The sequence below is a fragment of the Rhinolophus sinicus genome, chromosome 8 (assembly GCF_057876585.1).
Source record: "Rhinolophus sinicus isolate RSI-liver-muscle chromosome 8, RSI-T2T, whole genome shotgun sequence".
NCBI lineage: Eukaryota > Metazoa > Chordata > Mammalia > Chiroptera > Rhinolophidae > Rhinolophus > Rhinolophus sinicus.
In genome coordinates, this window is record NC_142508.1 from 61,805,539 (window position 1) to 61,822,407 (window position 16,869).

General features: G+C 34.8%; 1 protein-coding gene across 2 annotated transcripts in view; it reads right to left on the reverse strand.

Annotated features, from left to right (window-relative positions):
- AP1G1 (adaptor related protein complex 1 subunit gamma 1) overlaps positions 1–16,869 on the reverse strand; it is a 74,739-nt gene that overhangs the window by 25,950 nt on the left and 31,920 nt on the right. For both annotated transcript variants that reach the window (XM_019757351.3, XM_074314626.2), the window contains 8 exons: positions 15,328–15,452; positions 10,738–10,879; positions 8,673–8,769; positions 7,107–7,183; positions 3,797–3,892; positions 3,046–3,126; positions 2,745–2,843; positions 163–218 (listed from right to left, as the gene is read on the reverse strand). In XM_019757351.3, the coding sequence (XP_019612910.1) occupies positions 163–218; positions 2,745–2,843; positions 3,046–3,126; positions 3,797–3,892; positions 7,107–7,183; positions 8,673–8,769; positions 10,738–10,879; positions 15,328–15,452 (773 nt within the window). The remainder of the gene's footprint in view (positions 1–162; positions 219–2,744; positions 2,844–3,045; positions 3,127–3,796; positions 3,893–7,106; positions 7,184–8,672; positions 8,770–10,737; positions 10,880–15,327; positions 15,453–16,869) is intronic.

Consider the following 16,869-nt stretch of genomic DNA (forward strand, 5'->3'; position numbering starts at 1 on the left):
TTACAAAACAGTAGTCTTAAGACCAGACTAAAAATAGAAATCCTGAATTTCCTACATTCAAGTTCTGGATACGTCACTCAATAAATGTGTGATCCTAAGCAAAGTCACTCTTGAAAAAACCGAGTTTATAATAAAATACGAGACACTTTTCATCTGACTTACCTAATATTCTTGTCATTGTTCAATAAGAAACGACCCAGGATATTTATGGCTAGGACCTGAAGAAAAATAGCAAAGGTTGAAAATCTGGAAAAATTAAGTATTCTATATTGTTTAATTTCATAGTCTCCTATGGGTGCAAACTATTTAAAGGTAGTAGATGATATTTTATAGACTGGAAAGATAAAAAATTTTGAAGATAAATGGTGGTGGTGGTTGCACAACAATGTGTATGCACTTAATGCCACTGAACTAGACTTAAAAATGGTTAAAATTATAAATTTTATGCTATGTACACTTTACCACATTTTTTTTTCTTTAAGGAGGATGGTCTTTACACATAAATATGGACTAGCTCCAACATAATGTTAGATGAAAAAAGTAAGGTGCAGGACAATATATATGATACGTTACCATTTTGTTTGAAAGGTGGGGAAAAGAAAAGAACTAACCTAAGTTACTTTGGTTAAGTTATTTGGATACTGTAATGTTAAAGACAAAAAGAACTATACAAAAATACTGTATTATAGTTAGTAAATTTGTTTCTTAGAATAGGCTAGCTATTTCTCATTTTTAAATTTTTTTAAGTTTCTTTTTCCAGGACCCATCAGCTCCAAGTCAAGTAGTTGTTTCAATCTAGTTGTGGAGGGAGCATCTCACAGTGGCCCATGTGGGGTCCGAACTGGCAACCTTGTTAAGAGCACTGTACTCCTAACCAACTGAGCTAACCGGCAACCCCAGGCCAGCTATTCTTATATTAATAAATGATTGAAAAAAAATGAATAAATTCATGAGGGAAAATTCTTCCTTACAGAAGAATTCCAATTATTTAATGAGGACAAAAAAAAGGAAATAGAAGAGTATCACTAGAACACCACCCTAACTGTTGCAGACAAGATCATCTGATGGATAATAAAATTGGGGGCCAGCCCGGGCTCAGGCGATTAGAGCTCCGTGCTCCTAACTCCGAAGGCTGCCGGTTCGATTCCCACATGGGCCACTGGGTCTCAACCACAAGGTTGCCAGTTCAATTCCTCGAGTTCCACAAGGGATGCTGGGCAGTGCCTCCTGCAACTAAGATTGAACACAGCACCTTGAGCTGAGCTGCCGCTGAGCTCCCGGATGGCTCAGTTGGTTGGAGGGCGTCCTCTGAACCACAAGGTTGCCAGTTTGATTCCTCGACTCCCTCAAGGGATGGTGGGCTGCGCCCCCTGCAACTAGCAACGGCAACTGGACCTGGAGCTAAGCTGCGCCCTCCACAACTAAGACTGAAAGGACAACAACTTGAAGCTGAATGGCACCCTCCACAACTAAGATTGAAACGACAACAACTTGACTTGGAAAAAAGTCCTGGAAGTACACACTGTTCCCCAATAAAACAGTCCCGTAAAAAAAAAAAAAGATAATAAAATTGATGAGCAAAAGTCTCAGGAGAACAAGGTATTTGTATATTCTCAAAGTGTCTCCCAAAATATTTTTAATTAAGCAAAGGGAATATTAACTTTACAGTGGAGAGATACAGCAGACACCACCTTAACTAAATGATCACGGTTAATACCACCACTAGTGAGACCAATAGATAGGCTGTACCTCTCGATATGATACTGAGAAAGGCACATCACTTCTGTGATAGCCTTGCCAAAAAAGCATAACGTCAATCTAATTATGAGAAAATATGAGAGCCAATTTGAGGAACATACTAAAAAGTAACTAACTGATCAGTACTCTTCAAAAGTGACAGCCATGAAAGACAAGGAAAGATGAAAGAACTCTTATAGATTGGAGAAGACTAAGGAGACATCACAATTAAATGAAAGGTGAAACCATGGATTGGCTCTTACAACAGGAAAAAATATTAGTAGAAAAACTGGAGAAATCTGGAAAAATCTATAATTTAGATAATGGCATGGTATTGATATTAATGTCTTAGTTTTCATAACACTATAGCAATTAAATGCTAATATTATGGGAAGCTGAGTGAAGGATATACAGAAACTTAACTATTTTTGCAACTTTTCTGTAAGTCTAAAATTATTTCAAATAAAAAGTTTTTAAAAGTGGGAAGAGAAAAAATACACATGTACAAACACATTTAAATATGGATAAAACATCTCTAAAAAAATATATCAGAAAATGGTAACTATTTCCCACTAGAAGAATTGAGACTCTACACATGAAAGGTATAGGCAGACATTTTCTTCCCCACATACCTTCTCTACTGTGTTTTACTCTATGAGTTTATTTCTTAAATAAAAACAATTTAATTAAAAAATGATGTCTCGTCTTGTTTGAAGTACAACTCAAATCATGGCTCTAGTAAAAGCTTATTCTGAAATGTTTCCTTCACGCCACAGTATCTATATATCTAATTATACCTAAGATCTTCCAAACTTTATTATGATCAATATAAAGCCTTCAGTGGGAGAGTATGATACTTCAGCTGCCAAAACCCAGTACTATACATTTTGTATCATTCTTTCCTAAAGTTAATTTTCAAATGAAATTCATTTCCAAAGTACTAAAGTCTAAGTCAATTATTCTAAATGAAATGTTCAGGGAAAAGAAAAGATTAAAACAAGACTTACTCGCAGTCCACTCTCTGACTTAATATCCATGATAGTCAAAACCGTTTCATAAAGAATAGCATTTCCTACATTTTTACTAGTCTCTGTATTAGTAGCAACCTGAAAAGACACAGAGGGCAGTACGTAAATGGTAAAATAATGTTTCCAACAAAATATCCAGAGTATCGAGAGACATTTTTGTGATTGATTATAGCCACCAATGAGGAAACACAAATAAAAACTGATCCATATAACCACAGTCGTTCTACTCCCTGCTATACTAAGATGAATATTTAACATAATGCAAGCTTGGTCTACTCACCTGTGCTAATATGTCATTCATAGCTTCACTTGAGTCATCATCATTTCGTCCTAAAATTCTTAATAACCGCAAAATTCGTACCTAATGTGCAAAATATGAGAAAGATCAACAAATTATGTCTGGCATAAATTATGTCTGCTTAGCATGAAATTCAAAAATCTTAAATGAAGTCTTAGATCTCATTAGAAAAGGTCGAAATTCAAACAGAAGAATTTTAAACATTATCTTCAGAGATGTTATATATGTTTCTGTGTCTTAATGACATTATTAGACAAGCCACACTGCCACTCCACAGCTAACGGATACCACCACCTGCAGACCTATATTACAGGCATACCTCAGAGATATTACAAGTTCAGTTCTAGACCACTGCAATACAGTATCACAATAAAACAAGTCATAATCCTTGCTGGCAGAGGGTCTTACCTTCAATTTGTTAAAAAAAAAAAAAAAAAAAAAAAAAAGCAACATCTGTGAAGCGCAATAAAGCGAAGCCCAATAAAACGAGGTATGCCTTATATTGGTAAGTCAAATCTCTATGTATTACATAATTTTGACTATTACAACCATAATTTCATTCTATTAATCTAATAAAATACAGAACTGTGTCACTATTCATTTATTAATATAATCAGTTTAATCAGTTAACTACCAAATTTTTACCCAACACAAACTTAAATCGAAGGAAACAATCTATTCCAAAGGTATTAAATTCATATATCATATATTCAAAACTTTCTTTCAAGCTCACCTGCAAAAAGGGGTCACTGATACCAGAAACATCATGTTCTGGTGAATATCCGGACATGATGAGGTTCTTTAGAATACGAACTAATTGGGGCACAAGCTGTAGGGAAGAAAGATGCATCAAGAAAGAGTGAACATCAAAGAACTTCTCATGAATAAGCAGGTAATTTGGCTTAGCAAAAGGGTACAAGGGTCTGAGTCCAAGTAAATTCTACCAATGTACTAGTACATTGTTGATGTTCAATAAATATAACTTAGGAGTATTTTTACCAAGAACTCAAGAAGTACTTGAATAAAAACAAACTAGACTTTTTTACTCCAGAGTTATATATGCAAAGAAACTACCAACAACAGTAGGTCAGAAAGCCTATGAGAACAGGTAAAACACATGCCTATGGAGCGTATTGCTGCATTTCTACTCCTATAGAACTTGACATACCTAGATGGCACAAAAATGTTCAGGTTTTATCCATTTAAACATCTAGATACAGTGCTTGCTTCAGCAGCACATACACAAACATTTCATATAAAATGGTATCATACCCAAAATACTCGTGATCTTATTAGAGTTTTAAAATATACTATCTCAAATAGAGAAAAAAATTTCTCTTAAGATAGGGCTCATTATGTCCTTTTCCAACAAACAATAGGGAATACAAAAGCCTCCAACATTGACCAAGAGGAAGAGACACATGAAAACTTGTATCTTTCACCTTAAAAAGGTATCAAGGCCATGAATAACTTCCTTTCCCTAGCCTTACATGACACAATTTTCAGTAAAATTTAATTTCAGCACTTACTTATACAGACTGTTTGTTGCTTTTTTTCTTCTCTTACTAATGAAACTCTAAATTCCTTATGCTCAGAATTCCCTTCTTGTCCTTCCTTTACTTTGTCCATTATTTATTAACACATAGTAGAGGGAATTTTATTGCCAAGCTGAACTTACAGATGCTTTAATTATTATTATTCATTTCACTCTGTTGATCAATAACTTAATGTTAAAACCCTACTCCAAAATGTTCTTCACAACAGGAACTTTTCCAGTCTACAACTAAAAACTCAATTCAGCTATATAAACAACTCTAAACACCTAAAATTAAGACATGTCCACAGTGAACTAAATCACCTCTCCTTTTGAGGCATTCAAGACAGCCCCAACTTTGCTGCAACTCAGTTACCTTTTTCTCACTGTATTGGGACTCAGTCCCCTCCCTGCTCTACTCCCCAACTCTAAAAGGGGATCAAGATCGAAACAAAAGCCAAGCTAGGCCCAAGGTACATACAACACATTCACAATGCTAAGGTCACTTCTAAATATAAGAGAACATAATCTGTGTAAATTTAAATAAGTTTGGCCATAACATTTCAGAATTACGTGAAACATTTCAGAATTATGTGCTTCGTAAGTCACCTAAACAAAAATCTAATTTGGACAACTCTAAGATGAAAACAAATGTAAGCCACAGACACCTGTAAGTTCTAAATAGAATCTACATTAAGCATGTCAACTGTGAGCAGATTTATATCAGACGTAAGAATAATATAATTTTATACACTGCTTTAAAATTTATGTAATAAAACCGAGGTCATCTACCAAGCTCTGCACAAAAAGAATCTCGCCTTGCATACTTTCCAATGGCCTACTTTTTTGTATTACGCATATACCTAACTATTTTTTTAATCTCGTTTACATCTTGGAGAAGTCCTTTTCCCTTGGGCTACTAAATTCAGAAATTGTTTTATTTATTTCCAAAAGACCAGCACATCACATTAAGATCACCCTGGGACAAAAAGCATAAATGTCTAAGTGTTCAGCATACTAATTCTTGGAGCCCGGCTTTATTGTTCAGACAAAAATGCAAGTTACTAAAACTGATGACAAGACAAACAAAGTAAGATGACAAAGGGAAAGGCTGCAGCCATGAAAATCAGTTGATGCCCACCCGCTCTACCTCACAATCCTTTTTATATTCCAAAACTTCTAGGCAAGATTAAGTGCAGGTAAAGGGAAAATAAAAGCTCTAAGTCTGAACTGAAAGTTCAGAAGTACACACGGAGCTTTTTCAAGTATGAGGTTACCCACATATAGCTCTAAAGTATCTACTTCAAAAAGAAGCAGTGTTTTGTGTCAAGGCTCTAAACCGATCTAGAATTGCCATCACCAAAGCCACTGGGAGAAACTGCTCCGAGTTCCTCAAGTGACGATAAAGGAAAGGCAGAGAAGGAGGCTTACAATTCAGGAAAGGCTGCAACTGAAATCCAAGGCTGATTTTGGAGTCAGGAGTTTAAGTGACAAGACAAAAACTGGACTAGGGAGTTAGCCAAAAATGCTAGAACAAATAACTCATAGTATTAAGCACAGCTTCAGCATTAGTATATATTTAAAAGCCACATTTGTGGATGGATACACAAAAGCTACTAAGGACCTAACGCCAGCATGCACCATCTAAAAGAGGGTTAATTCTTACCTTTTCATTCTAACATACAGCAGGATTCCAAACAGACAACAGGAACAAAACATACAAAGCAAGCATTAGGGACAGATACGGGTCTCATACTATTTTACAATAATTTAATCAAGACATGAACATCTATGGGGGGAAAAAAGCCAAAAAAAAAAAGAATTGCTATTAGAGCCTCATTAGATCTATAGTGCAAAGGAAGCCCTATTTATGGAGTGATCAGCACCCTATAAAAAAAATTAAATGCATGTAACTACCCAAAGAATAGTCTTTCTCTGAGTCCTCCTTACTACTGCCTTCTAAAAGTAAGTGGAGAAAATAAAACTTTCCACTTTAGAAAGCTGTAAGAAAGGGAGGGAAGGAAGGAATTAACAAAGCTAGGGACTTCCATCACGGGAGTCAACAGCCTAAAATGAACAGTGGGGGATCCTGCGTTAGGTAAAAGTAATCTCAAATTTCAGTCTGCAGTTTTCACCTTTTAAAAAACAAAAACCAAAAAAAAAATGAAATTACCTGCCTACAAAAACACACAAACACATTCCTGTTTGTAATTTGACCTCAGGTTACATTTCCTGACTTCAATGTGAAAACAGCAGATAAAGCACATTGAGAGACTGGTGTGTCTGCCAACAATGAGAAGACTTTTATTATGGAAGGGTAAACACTATACTATTGCCAGTTCTTATAAGCCTAAATCTGGCTTCCAGCCCTACCACACAGCAGGGCTAGTTAAGTCCTTTATTCAGCTCCATAACTTCCTTTCAAAAGAAAATTTGTGAGAAAATTATGTACTTTTCAGGAAAATCATTTTCAATCAAGAAAGGCTTAGGCACACAGAATGGCACCTACCTTTCTGAAATGTGCAAGCATGTCTGGGCTTCGCTCACACATTTCTGTAAGGAGGACTACAGATGTGTGAAGGACACCTGAAAGAAAACAGTACATGAACACTAAAAATGAGGCTATATTATTCAACGTCATAGAACAGGACTCTGAGTTCTGAAGGTCAATTCCAAAAGGATAGTTTTGGAATTTGCTACTTTTTTTTTTTTAATCTTCCAAAGAACCAAAGCATTGAGGTAAATACAAAGGAGGTATTTAAATAGATGCCTACTGATTTAATACTGGTCAAGTCAGTCAAATCAGAATCTTTTAAACAATATGTGACCAAAATAAATGCTAAAAATGATAACCAATACATATGTCTCTCCATCTGAGAATATGAATAAAGACATGTTCACAGTCAATATAAGCTAGGCATCATCTGCTCCATACTTACCGTGTGTCCCCGAAAATAAGACCTAGCCGGACCATCAGCTATAATGTGTCTTTTGGAGCAAAAATTAATATAATACCCAGTCTTACATTATATAAACCTGGTGTTATATTTTACTATTATATATATATTATATTATAAACAAGAGCTATCACATCATATCATATCACATCATATCATATATAAGACCCGGTCTTATATTAAGATAAGACCGGGTCTTATATTAATTTTTGCTCCAAAAGACGCATTAGAGCTCATGGTCCGGCTAGGTCTTATTTTCAGGGACACACGATAATAAGCACTTAGCTGAGTTCTGACAGGTAATTCGTGATACAAAAAACGTAATAAGAAGTTAAATTTCTAGATAAGATGTATCAAAACTTCAGGGTACAGTAATAGTGGAAGACAAAGTGAATCTGCTTGTTCCAGAGTGAGTGAAATGAATCTCACAACAGTTTTCATTAAATATGTGCCCTGAACATTCATTTGTCCAACAAGTATATTTTGAGCTGTTAGGCACAGGACTGAGTTCATCAAATTAAATACACCTTACCATTTTTTCTTTTAGTATTTAAGACACATAAATTGGCTTTACTCAGAACTTGTTTCACTGACTCCAAAATAAGAATAAAAGGTTTGGGGAAGAATAGCTACATTCCATTTAATTCCGCTCGTTTTATATAAACATATCGAAGTACCCATTACAAATTCCTATTATAAGTAACTTAAAAGGATTTTCACGAACCTTACACTCCTACCACAAGGCAATAAAGAAATAATTTTTTCTTTTTTTTTTTATTATAAAACAGTCAGGAAACTAGAGGGTTTTAAATATGAAAATCAAGGCTATATCATTTGTACATCACACTGAATATCAGTAACTTAATACAGGACTTTTAGTATAGTAAAAGAGGAGCAAAAATGAAAAACAAGTTTGCTATGAAGGAATCAATCTCTAATTATAAAACTAGGATATAAGAGTAGGAGAGAAATTCAACTGATCCGCCTTTCCTGGAAAAGTGCCTAAACACAGCAGAAAGGCAACTGCACTGCACTGAGACAGAAGGCCAACTCTGCCTGAAGCTTTTCTCCTTTCCCTTCTCCCTCAGTACTTCACCAGTGCATCCAAATCACATTACCATGGTTCTTTTCATTCAGTAAGTTTTTTGTTGCTGGTAAAAACATCTCCATGAGTTCAGGAACCTTCCTGATGACATGCACAGCACACAGTGCTGCCTATGAAAAAAAATAAAAAGGACAAAAGGCTGATTTCAATTAAGTCACGACAATCAATCTTATAAATAATAACAACAACAAAAACCCTTATCAGCTAATTCACCTAGTACTAGAAAAATAAAGAAGAAAGAAGTTAGATATCAGATTTATTGTTGATTAATTGCTTAGGGCTTTCCAATTTGTACTATCGCATTAATGAGAACTCCTGGCTCACCTGTCCCTTTGTTCATTTATTGCTAAATAAATGGATAAAAACTTTCTAGACTATACCATGGTTAACATGCATTTATCAAATAAGTTAAACATAACTTACGTAGAGTGGCAATGTAAAAAATAAAGACTTCCATCTGTGATAATCATTCCTCTGAGTAATATGACCAAATAAGGGTTTTATAAAAACATCATACAATTGGAAAACATATCCGGCAGATACTTTAAATCTGCTGGTTACTTTCAATAGTACTGATACCTTCCTTCCCCAATTCACTCTCTGCTCACATCAAGAAAATCATTTGAAAGATACTTAGCTAGTCTCTACTGAAGAAAAGATGATCTTAGCTTACTCACTAGAAAAGAAGGTACATTCAAAGACAGATTTTGGTTACCCTCCAACATAACCATATTTGTTGGAGTTGACTACCAAAAAAGTTTAGATACATTAACAAGAAAAGGTTTCAGATGGATCTTGAGATTATAATGCTAAGCAAAATAAGTCAGACAAAAAAAGTAGAGAACCGTATGATTTCACTGATATTTGGTATATAAAACTGAAAACAACAAAAGAATAAGACAAACAAATGAAGAAACAAAAACTCATAGACACAGATAATAGTTTAGTGGTTACCACAGGGTAAGCGGGGATGGGGGTGGTAGATGAGGGTAAAAGGGATCAAATATATGGTGATAGAAGGAGAACTGACTCTGGGTGTTGAACACATAATGTGATTTATAGACGATGTATTACAGAATTGTACACCTGAAATCTATGTAACTTTACTAACAATTGTCATCTCAATAAACTTTAATTTAAAAAAAAGAAAAGATTTCAGCTAATTCTTCCTATGTTGTATCTAGAGGAAAGAAGATTTTCTTCTCTAATTTGTAGGAATGTTCTATTTAAGGAAATAATGTACCTTTTGAACAAGAGCCCACACATTCTTTAAGAGAAAGGACTGGCTTTGGTTTGCAACCATCATTAACAGTGTATGATCCTGGAAAACAGCTTGGCCCTTTCAACGCCTCTGTATCGCACCACTAATATAGAGGCACAGTAAATGCCAACCTGACAATAGCATGTGTTCACTTTTTGGAGTTCTAAATTTTATACTTTTTGTTTATGAAGGATTTAGGGTTCAAGCACAATAAAATAACAATGAAATGTTTATATTAACAAATAAAAGCAGATAAGAGAGCAAGATCATTGTTTTCCATAAGTATTCCATTTAGACATATCAATTGTAGCAAGTATGTCCTTTATCATTGCCTAACAATTATTGAGGTCGCAACGGAACTGCACTTCCAGAGATTCAAAGGCACCAATACAAAACATGAGCACTCATTATTAGGATAAAAGTAAATTTGTAAATATTTGATCATTTGTTCATTTTAATACTATTTAGAATCAGGTAATTTAGGAAGTAATTAAGTATGCCACCTAGGATACCCAATAACATTTGTTTGTTTATAAATCACTTCCTTGAAAAAGAAGAATTAAAAGAATTAAAGTGTTCACAATCACTTATCAATTGGAGAATTAGCAACAAAAAAATCATCTCCAAAATAAGTATAAAAAATAAATTTTGACTTCTAAACACTTGATCCACATATAGTTATTTAAAAGACATTTACTGCACAGAGAAAGGTATGCCATATAGCATCATTAGAGCTTTCAAAAATAAATAATTTGCCTTCTCATCTCCAGAATACTCCCCAATCCAAACACAGACATTTAGTTTCACTAAAAGTTACCTTTTTTCTTAAGTAAGAGTTGGAAGTTTTCAGGAGTTTCTCTACCTCTCCTGCAAGGTCTCTGCACATCTCTGAGGAGCCCATGCAGCCGAGGGTACAAAGTGCCAGCCCCTGGACATACTGCGTGCTATGATTAAGATCACTGCAAAGGAAAGGAACCAGGTGGAAATGAACACGCTCTGCCTGGTGCTGCCCGTGAAGAAGCTTCACAACCTAACCAGGTAGCTCTGAATGATGCATGATTTCTCCAATAAGGAAAACAATAGGATTATTTGTTGCAAAAAGAAAAAAAAAGTTTTTTCTAACTTTATTACAAATTACCAATACAGCAAATGGACTGACAGTTCCTCCAACAGGCTTACAACTCAGTGTTTCCAAATACCAAAGCAACAGAAATTAGACAATGTTATCTGTTGGACATTAAAAGACAACCCATTTTTGAAAACTCAACAAATCATTGAAATAAAAACAGGCGGGGCGGCCGGATGGGTCAGTTGGTTAGACCATGAGCTCTCGACAACAAGGTTGCAGGTTCAACTCCAGCATGGGTTGGTGGGCTGCGCCCCCTACAACTAAAGATTGAAAATGGCGACTGGATTTAGAGCTGAGCTGTGTCCTCGACAACTAGATTGAAGGACAACGACTTGGAGCTGGAAAACACTGTTCCCCAATATTCCTCCATAAAATAAAATATAAAAAAGATATATCATTTTAAAAAAACACCTGGCAATGATAGAGATATGGAGCACAACTGTATCTTTAAAAGGTTTTTAATATACTCTACTAGTAACTACAAAAAATTGTAAGATATACATTAACCAAAACCTTTAAAAAAAATCAGAAAACACAATCTCTACTGCTAGAGCATTTAAGGTGATTTAAACATCACAACAGAAATACCTTTAAACCTTTGATCTTATAGTATAGTATAAACCTTGATGTTACATTAATTTTTACGGTTTTATTTATTCAAAAGAAGAAAAAAATGTAACTAAAAAAATTAGCTAATTAAACCACCTTTAACAAAGGTAGACATTTATAGTGGCCCAGTATATGGTGATACAGATACACAAAATCCTATTTCTAACAGGCATTGATTATTGCACTAAATTATTTTCAAAACAGCCAGGGAGTATATACTTTCAGGAAAGTATTAAATATTAAAAGCTTGGACCACAAACTCACCTATATTATAATCAACTCTTACTATTCAGAAGATAAATTATTATGAGTTATGCTACTTCTACCAACTTTAAGAGCATTTTACTATCCTTTAGTCCTATGGTTGTTGAAGTGTGGCTAACAGGTCCCTGGAAGTCCCCAAGACTGTTTCAGGGGGTCCATGAGATCCAAACTATTTTCACAAAACTAACTCATTATTTGTCAACTGTCTTGACAGTTGTACTGATGGTACAAAAGCAGTGTTGGGAAAAACTAGTGGCACATTAGCACACATCAGGGCAGTGGCACCAAACTGTACTACTAATCACTGCACTCACTGCCACACACTCAAGGTGGAAGGAAAAAAGGAAGGAAAGAAGGTATGTTGGTTCACTTAAGACAGCTCATGACAAAGCAGTAAAAATAATTTTTATTAAACCTTGACTACTGAGTGCACATTTTTTAATATTCTATGTGACAAAATTGGAAGTATCCATAAAGTACTCCTGCTATACACTACAGTGGCAATTTCAGAGAAAAGCACGTGTGTACTTACTTCAGTTGCAAGCTAAACTATGAACTAGCTGCTTTCAAAATGGACATAATTTTTATTTGAAAAATAACTGACAGACAACTATAAGTATTAAAATTTTGGTATCTGGCAGACATTTTTTGGAAAAACAGCCAAATAAGCCTATCACTTCAAGAGCAACAACTAATATTTATTGCCGATGAGAAAATCCAAGGTTGAAGCAAAAATTAAGACTTTTGGAAAACCTGTACTGCCACCATGAACTTGACAGCCTACCAGTACTTTAACTTGGTGAACCGTTTTTTTTCCTCCGACGCCTTAGGCATGATGAGTGCCTAAAAAGATGTGCAAGACAGACTAATGACTTTCAATATAACAAAGTACCAAACTTCACTGATATGGTTTCAGATTCCACATTGTAAGCAATCCTTAAGAAACTACCACTTGTGAAGCTTTGGTATAGTACCAAAGAAGAATATCCATAGTTATTTGAAAGGCTATTAAAGTTGTCTTCCTTGTTCTAACTACATTATCTGCGATAAGTAATCATCTTCACATATTTTAATTAAAACATGACACAAGAAATTGAATAAAGCAAATAGGAGCACCGAGCTGTCTTCTGTGAGGCCAGATAGTAATGATTTACAATAATGTAAAATAATGCCATTCTTATTTTTATTTTGGAAAAGTTTATTTTTCATTAAAAAATGTTATTTAAGGGGCCGGCCCGGTGGCTCAGGCAGTTGGAGCTCCATGCTCCTAACTCTGAAGGCTGCCAGTTCAATTCCCACATGGGCCAGTGGGCTCTCAACCACAAGGTGACCGGTTCAATTCCTCGAGTCCCGAAAGGGATGGTGGGCTCCGCCCGCTGCAACTAGCAACGGCAACTGGACCTGGAGCTGAGCTGCGCCCTCCACAACTAAGACTGAAAGGACAACTTGAAGCTGAACGGCACCCTCCACAACTAAGATTGAAAGGACAACAACTTGACCTGGAAAAAAGTCCTGGAAGTACACACTGTTCCCCAATAAAGTCCTGTTCCCTTTCCCCAGTAAAATCTTTTAAAAAAAAAAGTTATTTAAGCTAACATGAAGAGGGTTCATAATTGGTAATTTTAAACAAACTAACAAATTGCTTTAGTCTTCCCTGAAGAACAAAGAAAAGGTAAAGTATAAATTAGCCAGGTTTGCTACTTTCCACCAATTTGAATATTTAAGTTAAAAATTACTGGTAAATGAATCTCAATTACTGACTATGGCTTTACTATTCAGGCTTCCAGTTCCCAAGAATATTTAGTTGACTTTCATTCATTTTATTTTCAACAATTAAGACTATTTGCATAATGCGAGCTCTTAAAATATCATGTCCAACTTTTAACGATTTAATTCCAAGATCTTTAATGTCTTAAAAGTTCTTCTATACCAGTGAACAATAAGGTAAACATTCATTAATAAACTTAAAAACTGCTGGAACACTATGATATCCTATAATACAGACAAAAAGCAAAAAACTCACAAAAGAAGGCAAACAAAAATACCCCCTTCATTACCAGATTTATTTAAAAACAAAACAAAAAAACCCCAAATGATCCAAAGTCCTTTAACTCAGCTTAGACTAGAGTGCCAGATCAATTTTCAACTATTATTAGTAGCTCTTTCCTAAATTCACTTAGGGCTTGGCTGGGTCCCATTAAAATTAAACAAAGATTTCTTCTTTGCCTATGTGCCTCATTCTCCAGTTTTTATCAAGCTAGAAACCTATACTTGAGTTTGGTATTAACTCTCTAATATAAACTTGCTGCTAGGCAGAACTGCCAAATTATCAGCATGTGATTGAAGGCTTAAGTAATAAGGGCAACAGAGCATGCAAGAACAAAAATTAGAGAAACTCTCAGAGGCCTGTCCAGAGTAAATGTATAAAGAGTCATGCTGAACATCTAGCATAGAAACTCCATGACACCAAGGATTTCTGTCCCATTTTTTTCATTCTCCATCCCCAAAGCTTACAACAGCTCCAGACATACAATAAATATTTGTTGAATAAATGAATCAACTTAGTATCTATTTAAAGGCCAAAACATAAGATTCTCCCAAAATTAAGTTCACAGACTCAATGCATCTACATGACACACTCAATATTTAAAACCAAATCATAATTCTTATTTTGGAATGTTCCATTCTCCATTGGGAAATTTCGAAGTAGAACATTATTTACCACAGAAAAGTGTAAGAGTTCAATGTCTAACAGAAATTTGTTACAAGAGGGATGCTGGGAAGAACGGCTAATTCCCTGCTTGACCAGGTCCTCTAATTTCTCCATAATAACAAGCATTCCTCCGTTTATAAGTTAAACAAACATGACTAGACTAGTAAATCAGTAAAGCACCCATTAGAAAAAAAAAAAAAAGACATACACAAAAATTCACAAGGCTAAGTAAAATCACATGTAACAAAATCTTGGATTCGACCACTGACAAAATTTCTCTTTCTGCCTTTAAATGGTATTTATTCAGAATATATACTGGTAATTCTTTATTAAATGTAACATTTCATTATACATGGTACTCAAAGTCCTGGAAATAGAAGATAAGAAAGTTCAGATTTACCAATGCTTTTTCTATTGTATGACAGCCCAAATGCTTATTTCATTGTTAAATTGTGTTCTTATGCAAGATGTATATATAGCAATACTTTCATTTAAATTATCCCTTACAGAAGTTTTTATCCTTTGCTTCGTCTCTTTACAAACAAGCTACAGAAGCTAAAGCAATTCAAATATATTCTAGACAGTAATATAAAATTAATAGAAGATTTGCTGATGTCAAGATTTACTGACGTCATATTATAAGACCTAAAATCACAAAGTAGTTATTAGAAGAAGGGAAGGTTAAGACTTACTTCTTGATACAGTTGGTCATGAGAAGATGAACATCTTGTCTTTCGTCTAACAATAGCATTGCCCCTAAATAGCCAATGCGTTTGTCTGTGAATTTTTGAGAGGCAATAAGCTTGAGGCACTCCAACTGCAAATTTTAAAAAAAAAGAAAGAAATTAAGAAATTGCTGCCACAGGCAGGAAAGCTATGTTTTTAACCCAGAGTCAATGAATTACTAAAGTAAATAGATACAACCTGTATCATCAAACCACCTAAATAAAAGGCAAAGATTTAAGATGTTTGGATATCTTGATAACAGTAATTAAGTTCTGGAATAGATATCTGTCAAGGTCCTATGATATTGGCCATCCAAATAACCTGTGAAGTTTACCTTAGCTCTACAGATTCATACAAATAATAACTAGTAAAGTATTATAACAAGATATTAATAAACCCAATTCCTAATTTAATCCCCAGGTTATACTAAACCAGCACCTAACTCGTGTGTATTTAAGATCTTGTTCCTACTTTGAATATCAAAAAACTCATTAGCTGGTATCAAAAATACATCAAAGTGCCAAGCAGTGTCCTAAACATCAGATATGCACAACTGAAGAAGAGATAGACACTAACTTTAATATAATGTGGAAAGTGCTACATTTAGGGCTTGAACCAAGTACTATGGGAGAGGTGAGGGTTTAGGAATCAAATACAGAAGAAGAAAAAAAAGCCAGAGGAAAACTCAGTAGTGGAATTAACCTAAAATGTTTAAATAAATTTTTTTTTGGTTTACATAATTGTTAAAAATCCTCAGAGCTTAAGAGTCTTTGTAGTTAAATAGTTTGTCTCTCTACTTAGCCTTTCTTGAATGTCACAAGGACTTTGATATACTTTATCGTTCCATCTTGACTAACATGGAAAAGGCCAAACATTCCCTCTAGAGGAGTGGTTTTCAAAGGTTGTACACAAGCTAGACTCTCCAAGAAGAGTTTTTTAAATTATGCTCCCATTTAGAATCACTGCATCCCAAGGGAAGCAGCTCAAATGTAGACCCGTGTACACAGGAATCTAAGATCACATGAGACTACTTCTCATCTGACTTTGCCTGTAAATTCAAAAGTAAAATTGAAGAGAGTAAAAGAGTTTACAAATAAAATTGTTTCAGGGGGGTGGGAGTGGGAGATGAGGATAAGGGGATCAAATATATGGTGATGGAAGGAGAACTGACTCTGGGTGGTGAACACACAATGGGATTTATAGATGATGTAATACAGAATTGTACACCTGAAATCTATGTAATTTTACTAACAATTGTCACCCCAATAAAAAAAAAATTGTTTCAAGCTCTTTATAAATTGCTCTGTCAGTGTATCGCATTAAAAACATCTAAAGATAGTGGAATTGCTATGCTAGCATGAGCAAGTCACAGAAGCCTCCAAGGGGGAACCACCAGGATCCAAAAGGAAAATGAAAACGCCTTCTGAGACTGACAAAGATTTGGTAACAACCCTTCTCTTCCTTCTATACATTCAAGTTAAATTGTTTTAAAAAATCATGAAATAGAA